Source organism: Oncorhynchus keta, chromosome 12 (genome assembly GCF_023373465.1).
Source record: "Oncorhynchus keta strain PuntledgeMale-10-30-2019 chromosome 12, Oket_V2, whole genome shotgun sequence".
Taxonomy (NCBI): domain Eukaryota; kingdom Metazoa; phylum Chordata; class Actinopteri; order Salmoniformes; family Salmonidae; genus Oncorhynchus; species Oncorhynchus keta.
Window position 1 is genome coordinate 16,561,618 of NC_068432.1, and position 18,204 is coordinate 16,579,821.

The following is an 18,204-nucleotide window of genomic DNA, read 5'->3' on the forward strand; positions in this document are numbered from 1 at the left end:
CGACCCTAAGCACAAAGCCAAGACAACACAGGAGTGGCTTCGGGACAAGTCTCTGAATGTCCTTGAGTGGCCCAGCCAGAGCTCGGACTTGAACCCGATCGAACATGTCTGAAGACACCTGCAAACAGCTGTGCAGCGATGCTCCACATCCAACCTGAGAGCTTGAGAGGATCTGCAGAGACAAATGGGAAAAACTCCCCAAATACAGGTGTGCCAAGCTCGTGAAGTCATACCCATGAAGGCTTGAGGTTGTAATCTGAATACACATCGTCTGAATACATATGTAAATGTGATATTTCCACAAAAACCTGTTTTTGCTTTGTCATTATGGGGTATTGTGTGTAGATTGATGAGGGGAAAAAAACTATTTCATCCATTTTAGAATAAGGCTGTAACCTAACAACATGTGGAAAAAGTCAAGGTGTCTGAATATTTTCCGAATGCACTGTATACTGCATAGGCACTGCATTGTCTGAGTTACCCGGACACTCTTTCACTCTCTGTCTCTTCCTCCTCTCTCCGTATTTATTCCTATCATCTCATCATCTTATGCCTTTAAGAAGCCAAATTGTCAACTCCATCTCTTTATCTCTCTCTCTCCTTCCATTGTGCCTGTTCTCACTCATCCCCCTCCCTCTTCCTTTCTCTTCTTCCATCTCTCTCAGGTGTATCCCCCCATCACTGTGCCCTCTCTGGGTTGGTTGGGCTGCAGGCTACCATGCTTCCATACCTGCCCCAGGAGAGCATCCACACACAACCCTTATATGCCACCACACACTCACACAAAATTAGATCAGCGCGACCGTGACCGGTTGTTTCTGTACTGTGTGCGTGTGTGACAGGCGCTGCAAGAGTGAGGGAAAGGGAGCGCAAAAGAGGGAGGAGGGGGAGAGGTGACATCATTCTCTGTGGAAACCCTTTCCTCTGCAGTGACGTCAGCTACAGACGGTCGGTGGGATAGGCAGCATGGGCGATAGCGGCCCCACTAGTCCACTGATTGCAGTACAACTTTTCCTGTTTCAATTTCAGTCCCCTTCTCTTCTTCCCTTTCACTGGTGAATTACACATAATAATCAGCTTTGGTACATGGGGTAAAGCGAGACCAGACATAAAATAAAGATGTGTTGATATGTGCATGTTAGAGAAAGTGTGTATGCGAGCTATAGTGAGCCTGGCACTACCCCACCTCCTCTCTCCCCTTCTATAAATAGACTGTGGCACTTTGCCAAAGATTAAGATGTTGAGAGGGATTTTTTTCCAAACCGCTCCTTTCCAAGCAGCACCGGCCTCCTGCAGCCATTATCACCTGGCTCTGACTAGATAACAAAGTCTGAATCTGTCCTTTATTATTCACATCAGACATGACACACTGAGACCTGTCTGCTTAAAAGGTTAGACAACACAGAGGAAATGAATGGGGAGTGCAGACAAGTTTGTTGGTTTGTGCCATTCATTTTGGTGTAATGTAAGGTCCAGTGGCAAATCTGTCATCTCTACCACATAGTGACACTGAACAAGATACCATGGACACTCTCACAGAATACACTACTGAGCCAAATCAAGTTGGACTGAGCTGACCTGCTTACACATCCACCAATTTGTGAAAATATGTGGCAAAAAAATATGCAAGCCAGCACAGTTTTCTTCGGGTTGGCAAGACATCGTGCAAACACCTCTTTGAAACAACCTACTTTGACCTTACTTCGCTAAGCAGCCCTACTATTCTAATGCTTCCGAGCTTGTTCAAAGTTATTGGCTAGGGCATTGACTTTAGTGTCTTTCCTCTCGTCTATCCGTGCTGCCAGATAAAGTTATATCAGCCGTGACTCCACTCAGCCGCGGACGCCTCTGTCTGAATACTGAAGAGGTCATCCTGCTCTATACTCATTTTAATCCACACAATGCCATTCTATATATTTGTCTAGGATTCTCCTTCCTTGGAAAATGAATTGACAAACTCAAAACATATTTCTCTGTTTACTTGTCAGTGTTTACCCATCCACTCCAAACACACACATAACCTCCACAGCTACTGCTCTCAGACCAGCTGCTACCGAAGCACAGTTTATCATGTAATGATAGCCCGTGCTCATAAAACCTGTTATTTCCCCTGTCTCCTGCTGCAGTACTGGTCCCGTAATCCCTACCAATGTTACTCCACCATAAAGATATTTATCTCGTGGCCTGTCTACACCTTGTACAAAACTTTTTCCATAATAGACCAGATGAATCCAGGTGAAAGCTATGATCCCTTATTGATGTCACCTGTTAAATCCACTTCAATCAGTGTAGATGAAGGGGAGGAGACACGTTACAGAAAGATTTTTAAGCCTTGAGACAATTGAGACATGGATTGTGTGTGTGGCATACAGAGGGTGGGCAATGGGCAAGACAAAAGATTTAAGTGTCTTTGAACAGGGTTTGGTAGTAGGTGCCAGGTGCACCGGTTTGTGTCAAGAACTGCAATGCTGCTGGGTTTTCCACACTCAACCGTTTCCTGTGTGTAATAAGAATGGTCCACCACCCAAAGGATATCCAGCCAACTTGACACAACATGGGCCATCATCCCTGTGGAATTGCTTTGGACACCTTGTAGAGTCCATGCCCTGACGAATTGAGGCTGTTCTGAGGGCAAAAGCGGGTGCAGCTCAATATTAGGAAGGTTTTCCTAATGTGTTGTACTCTCAGTGTATATTTGCCCATGTTGGTTTGGTTTCGAATCCACCCCACTGCCTTTGCGTCAAACTCTCTACCTTTCCCACCATCTGTCCTTTGTCCAATAAATACAGAAATAAATACAATACTAATTAACTGTATTTCTCTCTCTCGCCCCAGACCCTGCCCGTGTCAAAGACATGCCACCTGCCATCTATGTGGCCATTGGCCTGCCAGGCTTCATCCGTTGCCCTGTAGACGCCAACCCGCCTGTCACGCTGGTCAAGTGGACAAAAGATGGCAACCCCCTCCGGATAGAGAAGGTGAATCAAGGGTTATATTCATTAGAACACACTGTAGCTAAATGTTTTTCAATGGAAAACGAAAATGTGCATTTTGTTATTGGACATGCTCAGGAAGCCCCTCCCGGTTTAAGTCCCTTTTCTTATGCCTAATGAATATGACCCATAATGTTCAGAGATAAATGTATTGTGTAAAACCGATATGATTGTCTGTTAGGTAGGAATAGGGAATGGTATCAGCTCTATTTGTTCTATTTCTATCGGCAATGTTCAGAACGTTTGACATCACTAAAACCCGTTTGACATCACTGAATCCAAACTCTCATGGACAGACGCACGTAACATAAGATGGTATCGTAGCGTCTGTCAACAGATTGTGGGATGCGACGTGTAACGAGGTACTTTGTTCTGCGCTCAGATTTTTCGTCAATGATCATTTGGACAAATCACGATTTTGCATCTTTTGAATTTCGGAAGAGGGGACATTTAGCCCATAGACTTGCCCAAAACTTCCGTTTAGGGGGGTGGAGACTTTACTAGTCTTAGTATATTTTCTTATACATCTTCCCCCAGAACTGAATTCTTAGTGGAGTAGGGTGAAGTTGCCCCGTCTAGACATTGATCTAAAGTCAGTTTTGTGTTTTTCCCCCCTAATGGTTAAGTTTAGGGCTAAGGGGTAGGCTGATCGTAGATCTGTGCCTAGAAGGGCAACTTCTACCTGAATTTGGATGACAGACTGTGAAATCTCCTCAGGCTTGGAACTGCGACAAAGGTGATGAACTAAGCTCTTCACATGTGCATTAAAGAGGACGTCCTAGTGGTTAAGTTTCCTAGTTTAAGGCTTCTAGGGGTGGATCAATTGTTGTGTATATCCCAGACAAAATCTAGCTGTTCTTTCTGTTTCCTTCCCCTACTTTTTGCCCTTGCTTTCAGTCCCTTTTGATTCAGAACTTTTAACTAGTGAGAACATTTGGGGACTGATCGCACCTCTCACTTCCTTGAAGCCAGTCTCCTCTGCTCTATGACGGGATAGTGCTGTGCCACTGGTGAGCCCAGCCATACAAACATTGCAATGTCATAGCGTTAGCCCCTCTTTGTTCCCTCAGTACCCTGGTTGGAGCCAAATGGAGGACGGGAGCATCCGCGTGGCCGAGGTGACGGAGGACTCTCTGGGCACCTACACCTGCATGCCTTACAATGCCCTGGGCTCTGAGGGATGGTCCGCTCCCACTCCTCTGGTGCTAAAGGTATGCAGGCTGATACTAACAGTAATTAGCGTAGCGTGCTAGCTAGTATATCAATCATTATGCATTTTCTATGCTTCGAGTTAGCCTAACGGCTACACCCATCTCGGTCTGTTACTCTAATCTCACCCCCATTGGGGAACACTCTCTCTGGGCAGGATCCCCCTAAGTTCTCGATTGTTCCCGGAGGGGAATACAGGCAGGAGGCTGGGAGAGAGCTGGTCATCCCCTGTGCGGCTGAGAGAGAATTTCCCTATCCCAATATCACATGGCGGAAGGTAAGTGAAGCAACCCTCCCACCATCCAAAAGACTCATGCTGTGGCCTGGGTCTGACAGTCTTTACTTTATAATAGGACAGAGCTACGGCTCCTCTTCTCCATCCTTTCACTCTAAAGTTATGGGTATCAAGTCGAACGTTGCTGTACACTCACACAGTCTATTTGAACAAGCTACTCGCTGCTAGTAAATCCCCAAATGATGTAATGTTAAGTGATAACGGGTGGTTATTACTACCATTTAATTTCTAAACCAGGCACCGCCAAATGTGGTTCGATGGTGATTGTTGATATTGGAGTCATCTTTTCCATCTTTGCCACAAGGAATGAGATGAGGTTGCAATCAAACTGGCTCCAAGAAATCACAATGTTTTAATTGCATTTTAATGGTGGCGATATCAGTTGAAACAATCAAGGCAAACACATTAGCGTTAGCCTTCAATTGTCTCTTGATTATGGAGCTTCTTAATCTCTCCCAATGAAAACAATGTGATTTGCAGTTGTTTGTCTCCCTTTACCGATGCCGATGCTGAAATGTTTTGATATGTGAGTAGCGGAGGAAGGACAGTCTCTTCCAACAGCCACAGTGACTGAGGAAGCACAAGTTTTAGTGTTGGTCTTTCTGTTTTTCCTGTCTGTCCGTCTACCTGTCTGTGTGTGTCTGTCTGTCTGCCTTCCTTTTTGTCTATCTTCCTTGTTGTCTACCTGTCTCTGTCTGTCTGCCTTCTTTTTGTCTACCAGTTTGTCTATCTGTCCTGTTCTCGGTCTCTGTCTCTGTCTCTGTCTGTCTCTGTCTATCTACTAATCTACTGTCTGTCTGGAGGCTGTGTGGGTGGGTGATAATTACCTTCCTTGCCAGAATACGGTATGTGCTGTTCTGTGAGATGTAACTCCTCTCTCTTCCCCTCTCTCTTTTTAAGGTAGGGAAGCCCAGTAAAAGCAAGCACAACGTCCTTCCCACTGGCAGCTTACAGTTCAAGTCCCTGGGCAAAGAAGACCACGGGGAGTGGGAGTGTGTCGCCACCAACGTTGCCGCGAGCATCACTGCCAGCACACACCTCCAAGTTTTTGGTACAAGCTACTCCGCCATACACATTACACAGGAAGAGGCATAAACACTCATGCACACACACATCGAACACACACAGGAACAGGTACATACACACACGCAAAGGAACACGTAATCAAATACAAGTAATAGGAAGCTGAGTAGTACTGGGTTATATTTATTATGCGACAAACGGAGGAAAGCCGACTGAAAGAGAGAGGGACAGTCTGGTCTTGTCCAATCAGAAATGTGAATTTTCATGATCTGTTGCAAAATGTTTTAAAATGTTTTCCATTGCATACCTTAATGAATAGGACCCTTGTGTGATCTAAGGATAGTGAAGAGAGGCGGGGCTGTGCAGAGCAGCGTCAACAGCTTGACAGTTTGCCAAAGCTCAACACGTCAGCCAAAGCACCTGGGGGACATGTGCAATGAGCATTTTGCAAGGTCAATGAAGTCGCGCCAGCATTCGCAAATTACAGATGAGCGAACTGGGCTGGGCTCGCAGCATTGGGGAGGTAGACACAGAGACTGTTTCCACTGCCGAAAGCTCTACTGTCGTGGCCAAATGTTTTGAGAATGATACAAATATTAATTTCCACAAAGTTTGCTGCGTCAGTGTCTAGATATTTTTGTCAGATGTTACTATGGAATACTGAAGTATAATTACAAGCATTTCATAAGTGTCAAAGGCTTTTATTGACAATTACATGAAGTTGATGCAAAGAGTCAATATTTGCAGTGTTGACCCTTCTTTTTCAAGACTTCTGCAATCCGCCCTGGCATGCTGTCAATTAACTTCTGGGCCACATCCTGACTGATGGCAGCCCATTCTTGCATACTCAATGCTTGGAGTTTGTCAGAATTTGTGAGTTTTTTTTTTGTCTACCCACCTCTTGAGGATTGACCACAAGTTCTCAAAGGGATTAAGGTCTGGGGAGTTTCCTGGCCATGGACCCAAAATATTGATGTTTTGTTCCCCGAGCCACTTAGTTATCACTTTTACCTTACGGCAAGGTGCTCCGTCATGCTAGAAAAGGCATTGTTCGTCACCAAACTGTTCCTGGATGGTTGGGAGAAGTTGCTCTCAGAGGATGTGTTGGTACCATTCTTTTTTCATAGCTGTGTTCTTAGGCAACATTTTGAGTGAGCCCACTCCTTTGGCTGAGAAGCAACCCCACACATGAATGGTCTCAGGATGCTTTACTGTTGGCATGACACATGACTGATGTTAGTGCTCACCTTGTCTTCTCCGGACAAGCTTTTTTCCAGATGCCCCAAACAATAGGAAAGGGGATCAGAGAAAATGACTTTACCCCAGTCCTCGGCAGTCCAATCCCTTGGAGAGAAGTGGCTTCTTTGCTGCCCTTCTTGCCACCAGACCATCCTCCAAAAGTCTTTGCCTCACTGTGCGTGCAGATGCACTCACACTTGCCTGCTGCCATTCCTGAGCAAGCTCTGTACTGGTGGTGCCCCGATCCCGCAGCTGAATCAACTTTAGGAGATGGTCCTGGCGCTTGCTGGACTTCCCTGGGCGCCCTGAAGCCTTCTTGAAAACAATTGAACCGCTCTCCTTGAAGTTCTTGATGATCCGATAAATGGTTGATTTACTTGCAATCTTACTGGCAGCAATATCCTTGCCTGTGATGCCCTTTTTGTGCAAAGCAATGATGACGACATGTGTTTTCTTGCAGGTAACCATGGTTGACATAGGAAGAACAATGATTCCAAGCACCACCCTCCTTTTGAAGCTTCCAGTCTGTTATTCAAACTCAATCAGCATGACAGAGTGATCTCCAGCCTTGTCCTCGTCAACACTCACACATGTGTTAATGAGAGAATCACTGACATGATGTCAGCTGGTCCTTTTGTGGCAAGGCTGAAATGCAGTGGAAATTTTGGGGGATTCAGTTCATTTGCATGGCAAGGAGGGACTTTTCAATTAATTGCAATTCATCTGATCACTCTTCATAACATTCTGAAGTATATGCAAATTGCCATCATACAAACTGAGGCAGCATACTTTGTGAAAATTAATATTTGTGTCATTCTCAACTTTCGGCCATGACTGTCTAGTTTGTTTGATAAATAAGGACAACCGATAGATAAACTGTCACTTGTTGTGTATAGGTCGTCCAGTTCCGATTATGCTTTTTTGGAGTAGTGTTAGTGTCCATAGCTACAGCTGGCTATGGAAAAAGACCACTTTACTCTTCAGTTAGCTGTCTGCTGATATTGCCTGTATGGAGGTCTTTGTGCGTGGGGGCAAGATTCACAGACGGGGGTATTCAGGACACTGTTAAACTGTGACTTTGGTGTTCTGTCTGGCATTCAACAGTCAAGGGAACAATTCGCAGGCGTTCCATTTGCCAATGGATTTCTCTCTCACAGCCAATTGGATGATTGTGTTAATGTATACTGAACAAAAATATAAATGCAACATGCAATAATTTCAATGGTTTTACTGAGTTACAGTTCATATAAGGAAATCGGTCAATTGAAATAAATAAATGAAGGCCCTAATCTATGGATTTCACAAAACTGGGCGGGGATGCAGCCACCCACTGAGGAGCCAGGTCCAGCCAATCAGAATTTGTTTTTCCCCACAAAAGGCCTTTATTACAGTCAGAAATACTCCTCAGTTTCATCAGCTGTCCGGGTAGCTGGTCTCAGACAATCCCACAGGTGAAGAAGCCGGATGTGGATGTCCTGGGCTGGCGTGGTTACACGTGGTCTGCGGTTGTGAGGCCAGTTGGACATACTACCAAATTCTCTAAATGACATTGGAGGTGGCTTATTGTAGAGAATTGAACATTAAATTATCTTGCAACAGCTTTGGTGGACATTCCTGCAGTCAGCATGCCAATTGCACGCTCCCTCAACTTGAAACATCTGTGGTATTGTGTTGTGTGACAAAACTGCACATTTTAGATTGGCCTTTTATTGTTCCCAGCACAAGGTTCCCCTGTGTAATGATCATGCTGTTTAATCAGCTTCTTGATATGCCACACCTGTCAGGTGGATGGATTATCTTGGCAAATGAGAAATGCTCACAAACAGAGATGTAAACAAATTTGTGCACAAAATTTAAGAGAAATAAGCTTTTTTGTGCATATGGAAAATTTGACACTTGACATTTTTGTTCAGTATATTTGGTGGATGATCAGAATATGTCCAGCTCCTTTACATTTCAGCACATTTTCGTGTTTAATTGGCCAGAGATTTCTCAAATCATCTACTAGAGATCTTCTACGGTTACTATGTCAACAAATTAAGATATTACATGACAACTGTATATTTAAGGCTTAGGTGTCCCGCTGACGGGACACCTGTCGACAACCTCAGGTGAAATTGGAGGGCACGCAATTCAAATAAATAATCATAATTTTAAACATTTATGAACATACAACATTCTTATATTGTTTAAAAGCTTACATTCTTGTTAATCTAACTGCTTTGTCCGAATTACAATAGGCTTTATAGCGAAAGCATACCATGCGATTGTTTGAAGACGGCGCCCCACATCAACATGTTTTTCAACCATCGCAGGCTTCATAAAATCACAAACAGCGATTAAATAAATCACTTACTTTTGAAAATCTTCCTCTGTTTGAAATCCCAAGGGTCCCAGCTACAACATCAATGGTCGTTTTGTTAGATAAAATTATTCTTTATATCCCATAGGTCTGTTTGGTTGGCGCCATCGATACCAGTAATCCACTCGTTCAACATGCAGGCAAAGGAGTCCAAAAAGCTACCACTAAACTTTGTTCAAACAAGTCAAACTATGTTTCTATTAAATCCTAAGGTATCCTATAATGTACATAAACTATAATATTTCATACAGAAAGAAGTATGTCCAATAGAAAAGTAAAATTAGCAGGTGCGCCTTCATCGCGCGCAGACAGACTGATTTTCCACTGGGACTCTTTGTACCAAAACTCCAACTTATTATTCGTTTTGGACGAAACAAGCCTGAAACCTTAAACAAAGACTTTTGACACCTAGTGGAATCCATAGAAATGGCAATCTGGGAGCTAGAATAGCATAGGACCCATGGCTTGTCATTATAAGAGCCTGGGACCTAAAAAAAAAAAGATTCAGGTAGGCTTTTCATTGGATTTTCTCCTACCATATCTATTGTGTTATAGTCTCATACATTATTTTAACATTTCTACAAACTTCAACGTGTTTTCTGTCCAATGCTACCAATTATATGCATATCCTGGCTTCTGGGCCTGAGTAACAGGCAGTTTACTTTGGGCATGTCAGTCAGGAGGAAATTCAAGAAAATAGACCCTAGCTCTGATGATGATGTCTCACTATCAAATGCTACAGTAAAATCTTTACCAGAGAAACGTTCTCACCCAGAGTCACCTATATGTAGTTGTAAAGAAGTTGGCCACTCTCACACACACACACACACACACACACACACACACACACACACACACACACACACACACACACACACACACACACACACACACACACACACACACACACACACACACACACACACACACACACACACACACACACACACACACACACACACACACACACACAGTGTGGCTCTGATCAGGTCTAGTCTAGCTGGCTCAGAGGCCTAAGCTTGTTCTTTAGACACCATGCCAAGAGTTACTGTGACCCATAATCTCAATGCACATAGATACACAGATTGAAGATCTCTAATGAAACTCAGGCCTACCACCTTAGTATAGTCCGAACACAACCACACAATGCCTACACATATGAGCAAGAGCTGACTTCCAACGTGTGTGTGTGATTTAAGTACGTGTGTGGTTTATGCTTCATGCTTTACTCCCTCTTTCACTCCCACCCTCCTCACTATCCCCACTCCCCACATGACTCCCCCTCCCCAGGCACAAGCCCCCACGCCCCGGCCAACATCCACGCAGCGGTCTCCACCACCTGGGTCAACATGTCGTGGGAGGCAGGCTACGACGGTGGCTTCGAGCAGACATTCTCAGTCTGGTATGGCTATGTGTGAGTCATCCCAGCATGCTTTGCTTCCTGCTTCTTCCTTCTTCAAGCGTTTTTCCCTCTGAGGCTACGTCCCGATTCTTCAGCATTCTCCCTTCAGTCAATGCTTCTACACCAATCCAGTGTTTTGAAATAAATGACAAGGAGGAGTGTACACGTGCATACTTCTTGAATAGAGCGGAGAATGGGGATGCAGCCCAACTGTTTTTTTTGGAAACCTAAGCCCCTCTCTGCCCCCTCCTGTGCTCTTATTCCTAGGGGAGGCTGCTGCACTTTGGCTGGGGAGGAGGGCGCTTCGATGGGGTAGTGGAGTAGAAGTTGCCACTTGACACTGGTCTGAGTTCAGTCTCAAGTTTTAAGGTTAGGGTTTGGGGAGGGGTGGGCTGTTCCTCAATTCAAATCAAAGTTTATTGGTCACGTTCACAGATTTGCAGATGTTGTTGCAAGTGCTGCGAAATGCTTATGTTTCTAGCTCCAACAATGCAGCAATATCTAGCAATACAATAACAATACACACATAATCCAGAAGTTAAAAAAAGAACAAGAAATTACGACACTTCAGAGCGCGCAATGTCAAAGTCTGCAATATAAAAATATATGTACAGTGGGGCAAAAAAAGTATTTAGTCAGCCACCAATTGTGCAAGTTCTCCTACTTAAAAAGATGAGAGGCCTGTAATGTATCATAGGTACACTTCAACTATGACAGACAAAGTGAGAAGAAAAAAAATCCAGGAAATCACATTGTAGGATTTATGAATTTATTTGCAAATTATGGTGGAAAATAAGTATTTGGTCATTAACAAAAGTTTATCTTAATACTTTGTTATATACCCTTTGTTGGCAATGACAGAGGTCAAATGTTTTCTGTAAGTCTTCACAAGGTGTTGCTAGTATTTTGGCCCATTCCTCCATGCACATCTCCTCTAGAGCAGTGATGTTTTGGGGCTGTTGCTGGGCAACACGGACTTTCAACTCCCACCAAAGATTTGTTATGGGGTTGAGATCTGGAGACTGGCTAGGCCACTCCAGGACCTTGAAATGCTTCTTACGAAGCCACTCCTTCGTTGCCCGGGCGATGTGTTTGGGATCATTGTCATGTTGAAAGACCCAGCCACATTTCATCTTCAATGCCCTTGCTGATGGAAGGAGGTTTTCACTCAAAATCTCACGATACATGGCCCCATTCATTCTTTCCTTTACACGGATCAGTCGTCCTGGTCCCTTTGCAGAAAAACAGCCCCAAAGCATGATGTTTCCACCCCCATGCTTCACAGTAGGTATGGTGTTCTTTGGATGCAACTCAGCATTCTTTGTCCTCCAAACATGACAAGTTGAGTTTTTACCAAAAAGTTTTATTTTGGTTTCATCTGACCATATGACATTCTCCCAATATTCTTCTGGATCATCCAAATGCTCTCCAGCAAACTTTAGACGGGCCTGGACATGTACTGGCTTAAGCAGGGGGACACGTCTGGCACTGCAGGATTTGAGTCCCTGGCGGCGTAGTGTGTTACTGATGGTAGGCTTTGTTACTTTGTTCCCAGCTCTCTGTAGGTCATTCACTAGGTCCCCCCGTGTGGTTCTGGGATTTTTGCTCACTGTTCTTGTGATCATTTTGACGCCACGGGATGAGATCTTGCGTGGAGCCCCAGATCAAGGGAGATTATCAGTGGTCTTGTATGTCTTCCATTTCCTAATAATTGCTCCCACAGTTGATTTCTTCAAACCAAGCTGCTTACCTATTGCAGATTCAGTCTTTCCAGCCTGGTGCAGGTCTACAATTTTGTTTCTGGAGTCCTTTGACAGCTCTTTGGTCTTGGTCATAGTGGAGTTTGGAGTGTGACTGTTTAAGTTTATGGACAGGTGTCTATTATACTGACTACAAGTTCAAACAGGTGCCATTAATACAGGTAACGAGTGGAGGACAGAGGAGCCTTTTAAAGAAGAAGTTACAGGTCTGTGACAGCCAGACATCTTGCTTGTTTGTAGGTGACCAAATACTTATTTTCCACCATAATTTGCAAATAAATTCATAAAAAATTCTACAATGTGATTTTCTAGAGTTTTTTCTCATTTTGTCTGTCATAGTTGAAGTGTACCTATGATGAAAATTACAGGCCTCTCATCTTTTTAAGTGGGAGAACTTGCACAATTGGTGTCTGACTAAATACTTTTTTGCCCCAATGTATATAGAGTTGAAATCAGAGGTTTAACATATACTTAGGTTGGAGTCATTAAAACTTGTTTTTCAACCACTCCACAAATGTTTTGTTAACTATAGTTTTGGCTATGGTTATGACATCTACTTTGTGCATGGCACAAGTCATTTTTCCAACAATTGTTTACAGACAGATTATGTCACTTATCATTCACTGTATCACAATTCCAGTGGGTCAGAAGTTTACATACACTAAGTTGACTGTGCCTTTAAACAGCTTGGAAAATTCCAGAAAATGATGTCATGGCTTTAAAAGCTTCTGATAGGCTAATTGACATAATTTGAGTTTGGAGGTGTACTTATGGATGTATTGGAATGTGATGAAAGATATAACATATGAAATAAATCATTCTCTCAACTATTATTGACATTTCACATTCTTCATATAAGGTGGTGATCCTAACTGACCTAAGACATGGAATTTGTACTAGGATTAAATGTCAGGAATTGTGAAAAACTGAGTTAATGTATTGGCTAAGGTGTGTGTAAACTTCCGACTTCAACTGTATATGGTGAATTGACAGTGTGGAAAGTAAATGAATCAAAGGTGTGTACAGCAGTAGTTATATAGAATGAGCTGTGACTAGAATACAGTTTATACATAAAGTGGGTAAAACAGCATGTAAACATTATTAGACCTGTGCAATTAAAAAGGTCAAATGTTACCCAGAGGGATGGGGAGGGGTGGGGGATAAAACAATGGTAGGAGAGAGGGGGATAGTCATCCCAAATTCTTGGAGGATTCAGTCAGCTGCAAAAAATACATTGAATGCGCTGCCTATATAACTCTATGGTTGGATTGAGAAACACAAAAAGGCCTCATTCAAAATATTTAAGACACCAAGTTACCAATATTTTCTTTTGGCTATGAGGAAAATGCCCTGTAGCAACACACCTTTGTTCATAACGAGGCAAAAAGGCCTGGGAAACCATTTTAACGATAGTTTTACTTATTACCAACCCTTTCTGCCCATTGACTCCTCACTTAGTCTTCTTCATCATGCTTATAACATCTACCAAGACATGCTCAATTCCTAAAATCAATACAAAAGTGTACATGATCTCACTTGTATTCATAAAGCGCAATGTAAGAGTGCAGCATCAGTTTAGCCTTTTAGATTCTAATAAATAATCGTACATGGAGAGAGGCGGATCTGATCCTAGATGAGCACACATTTTTGGGAAGACCCAGATGCAGACAGTGTCGCAGTAACAAGAGTGTATTACTAGAACAGGGGGCAGGCAAAACGACAGGTCAATGGCAGGCAGAGGTCAGTAATCCAGATCACAGTCCAAAAGGTACAGAACAGCAGGCAGCCTCAGGGTCAGGGCAGGCAGAGGTCAGTAATCCAGATCAGAGTCCAAAAGGTACAGAACAGCAGGCAGCCTCAGGGTCAGGGCAGGCAGAGGTCAGTAATCCAGATCAGAGTCCAAAAGGTACAGAACAGCAGGCAGCCTCAGGGTCAGGGCAGGCAGAGGTCAGTAATCCAGATCAGTCCAAAAGGTACAGAACAGCAGGCAGCCTCAGGGTCAGGGCAGGCAGAGGTAAAATAATCCAGTGTGGATTATGGCAGGCAGGCTCAGGGCAGTTAGAATGGTCACAACCAGGAAAACTAGAAACAGACAGGAGCAAGGGGAAAAACACTGGTAGGCTTGATGAACAAAACGAACTGGCAACAGACAAATAGAGAACACAGGTATAAATACACAGGGGATAATGAGGGGAGAGGGAGACATCTGATGCTTTGTGAATACAGACCCTAAAGCATCATCCACTGAGCTCCTTATAGACCACCAGCACATCACTCACAATCTAGACCAGACCTGTCACTGCTCGTCAGCCCACTCCCAAACAGACACACAGCCAATGGGCTCGCCCCTTAACAACCCCAGATAAAAACCAGCGAGAAGAACTGTATCAGACTGTAACAATCCCTAAACGGGCTAGTTGTTATTACAAAGTGAATATAAATCACCTTATTAAGAACGAGGAGAACAATTAGCGAGAAGAGCACAGCACAATTAGTCTGCTCTTTAAGCACTCCGGGCATCTAAAAAAAGTAATGATATATAATGTGCTTTAAAAGCTGCGTCGTGCCCACCCCCTATGCCCCCTTATGCCACACCAACAGGAGCGTCATTAGACAACTTGGGTTTGCTTCGGAGTCTCCACAGCACCCTTTCTCGCCCACTTCCAAAGGCACTTACCATATCAAGTAGATTTTATTCATAGAATGCTGTACTACTGAAGTGGCTCGTTACTAAGATAATTCATATGCCTTTGCTTCACACAATTTTGCGGTATTATCAATCAAATCATCATACTTTTTGAACATTTTCTTTTCAGTTTGAGATGACTGATTCCTTTAGAGGTGCTGTCTTTGAGTTCCTATATTATCACCAGGCAAGGTGTGCGATCAGATCTATTTATAACACACTGGAATTACTGCCACAGATCTCTGTGGCATCCTCTGGCCCCCATCGTCATCAACAACACAACTAAATCAGTTCAGTACGCTGCTGTACGTGTCGTTCACGAGTTTGCTGATCACGCACAGAAGTCCACACATACTTCTGCTCTTTCAATGGATGTGTCCCAAATGACACCCTATTGGCTATATGCTGGGGCGGCAGGGTAGCCTGGTGGTTAGAGCGTTGGACTAGTAACCGAAAGGTTCATGTTCAAATCCCCGAGCTGACAAGGTACAAATCTGTCGTTCTGCCCCTGAACAGGCAGTTAACCCACTGTTCCTAGGCCGTCATTGAAAATAAGAATTTGTTCTTAACTGACTTGCCTAGTTACATGTTACAGGAATGTAATGTTGGGTTAGAGATCATCTCTAAAAGCAGCTCTGGGGGTTTCCAGGGTTTCTATTTTGCCAAATAAGAGTGAACAGAGCTTCTCCCCAACACTGTCCAGCCAACTGTCCCCCTATACCCTCTCTCTCTCATTCTCACTCTCTCTCACCTAGTGCGTATACCTCCACCTAGTTGCTTTCCCTAACACTGATGCAACGCTGGCAAGTAGCAACCTTCCACTTCTAGTATTCCTGTCAAATATCTCTATTTTATGGCCCCTGCTGCTCTTAGCTCTATAGAAAGCCTGCTGGGTCACTGTTGTTTGTTTATTTGTTTTTATTTGTTTGATTATGTTTCAGGTGTGAAGGACTGATATTCTACTGAAACTTGGATCATGAAGATTTTGGCGACAAATGTGCCACAAACTCAGTGAACACCAGCCTCATATAACATTGCTTATTCGAACTCTATCAGGTGTTGAGGCTGTTGTTACAGGTCATAAGCTCCATTCATAACCCTATGTATTCTGTATGTAGGCCCATAGGCCCAGACCACTAATTCTAACCCCATGTCAGGACATTAGGTGGTTATGGCAGGTTGTAAGCCCCATTGACAGCCCTATGTTTTGGATGCAGTCATTGACTCTAACCATCATTTCAGATCTCTTTAGTTGGACTACTTTAACACCTTAAGTCAGGTTACTATGGTGTTATAAGAGGTTGTAAGCTACTCTCCAGAGTATAAAAGCATGGCGTGTGAGACTGACAGGTCACTGTGTGATGCAGAGGGCAAAGGTGTTGTCATGGTTACCGCGGTGACTCGACAGGCAGCTGATGTTGGACCGCATCCCAAATTACGACACCCTATTCCCTATATAGTGAACTATTTTTTGACCAGGGTCTGCACCCTATTCCCTAAGTGCACTACTTTTGACCAGAGCCATATGTCTTTGAGCATTAGACAGGGAGAGGCTGGTTTTTGGAGGACAGTGTCAGTATGCAGGGAGCACGGACCAAAAAGCTCCCTGCTGCCGGCCGGGAGATCAACAATTCTCATTACAAGGTCCTCTAGCAAACATGATGGTCAGGCCTCCACCGTGATGCGTTTACACATGCGTGCACACACACATAGTCGCAGACAGACAGCCAAAGCACACACACATAGTCGCAGACAGACAGCCAAAGCACACACACATAGTCGCAGACAGACAGCCAAAGTCCACACACACATAGTCTGCTCTTTCAATGGACAGACAGCCAAAGCACACACACATAGTCGCGGACAGACAGCCAAAGCACACACACATAGTGCACACACACATAGTCGCAGACAGACAGCCAAAGCACACACACATAGTCGCAGACAGACAGCCAAAGGCACACACTGACAAGGTACAAATCGCAGACAGACAGCCCCAAAGCACACACACATAGTCGCAGACAGACAGCCAAAGCACACACACATAGGCAGACAGACAGCCAAAGCACACACACATAGTCGCAGACAGACAGCCAAAGCACACACACATAGTTACAGACAGACAGCCAAAGCACACACACATAGTCGCAGACAGACAGCCAAAGCACACACACATAGTCTCAGACAGACAGCCAAAGCACACACACATAGTCGCAGACAGACAGCCAAAGTCGCAGACAGACAGCCAAACACACACATAGTCGCAGACAGCCAAAGACAGCCAAAGCACACACACATAGTCAGCCAGACAGACAGCCAAAGCACACACACATAGTCGCAGACAGACAGCCAAAGCACACACACATAGTCGCAGACAGACAGCCAAAGCACACACACATAGTCGCAGACAGACAGCCAAAGACACACATAGTCGCAGACAGACAGCCAAAGCACACACACATAGTCGCAGACAGACAGCCAAAGCACACACACATAGTCGCAGACAGACAGCCCAGCCAAAGCACACACACATAGTCGCAGACAGACAGCCAAAGCACACACACATGTTGTTTGCAGACAGACAGCCAAAGCACACACACATAGTCGCAGACAGACAGCCAAAGCACACACACATAGTCGCAGACAGACAGCCAAAGCACACACACATAGTCGCAGACAGACAGCCAAAGCACACACACATAGTCGCAGACAGACAGCCAAAGCACACACACATAGTGAGACAGACAGCCAAAGCACACACACATAGTCGCAGACAGACAGCCAAAGCACACACACATAGTCGCAGACAGACAGCCAAAGCACACACACATAGTCGCAGACAGACAGCCAAAGCATAACACATAGTCGCAGACAGACAGCCAAAGCACACACACATAGTCGCAGACAGACAGCCAAAGCTAACACACATAGTCAGACAGACAGCCAAAGCACACACACATAGTCGCAGACAGACAGCCAAAGCACACACACATAGTGCAGACAGACAGCCAATGCACACACACATAGCAGTCAGACACAACCATCATTTCACACACACATAGTCGCAGACAGACAGCCTTTAACACACATAGTCGCAGACAGACAGCCAAAGCACACACACATAGTCGCAGACAGACAGCCAAAGCACACACACATAGTCGCAGACAGACAGCCAAAGCACACACACATAGTGAGACAGACAGCCAAAGCACACACACATAGTGCAGACAGACAG

General features: G+C 44.4%; 1 protein-coding gene across 2 annotated transcripts in view; it reads left to right on the forward strand.

Annotated features, from left to right (window-relative positions):
* Positions 1 to 18,204, forward strand: part of igsf9bb (immunoglobulin superfamily, member 9Bb) — a 197,757-nt gene that overhangs the window by 139,146 nt on the left and 40,407 nt on the right. Inside the window, exons 8-12 of one of the 2 annotated variants that reach the window (XM_052457764.1) lie at positions 2,836 to 2,978; positions 4,064 to 4,204; positions 4,360 to 4,479; positions 5,398 to 5,548; positions 10,412 to 10,535. In XM_052457764.1, coding sequence (XP_052313724.1) covers positions 2,836 to 2,978; positions 4,064 to 4,204; positions 4,360 to 4,479; positions 5,398 to 5,548; positions 10,412 to 10,535 — 679 coding nt within the window. The remainder of the gene's footprint in view (positions 1 to 2,835; positions 2,979 to 4,063; positions 4,205 to 4,359; positions 4,480 to 5,397; positions 5,549 to 10,411; positions 10,536 to 18,204) is intronic. The other variant, XM_052457765.1, reaches the window with a different exon arrangement.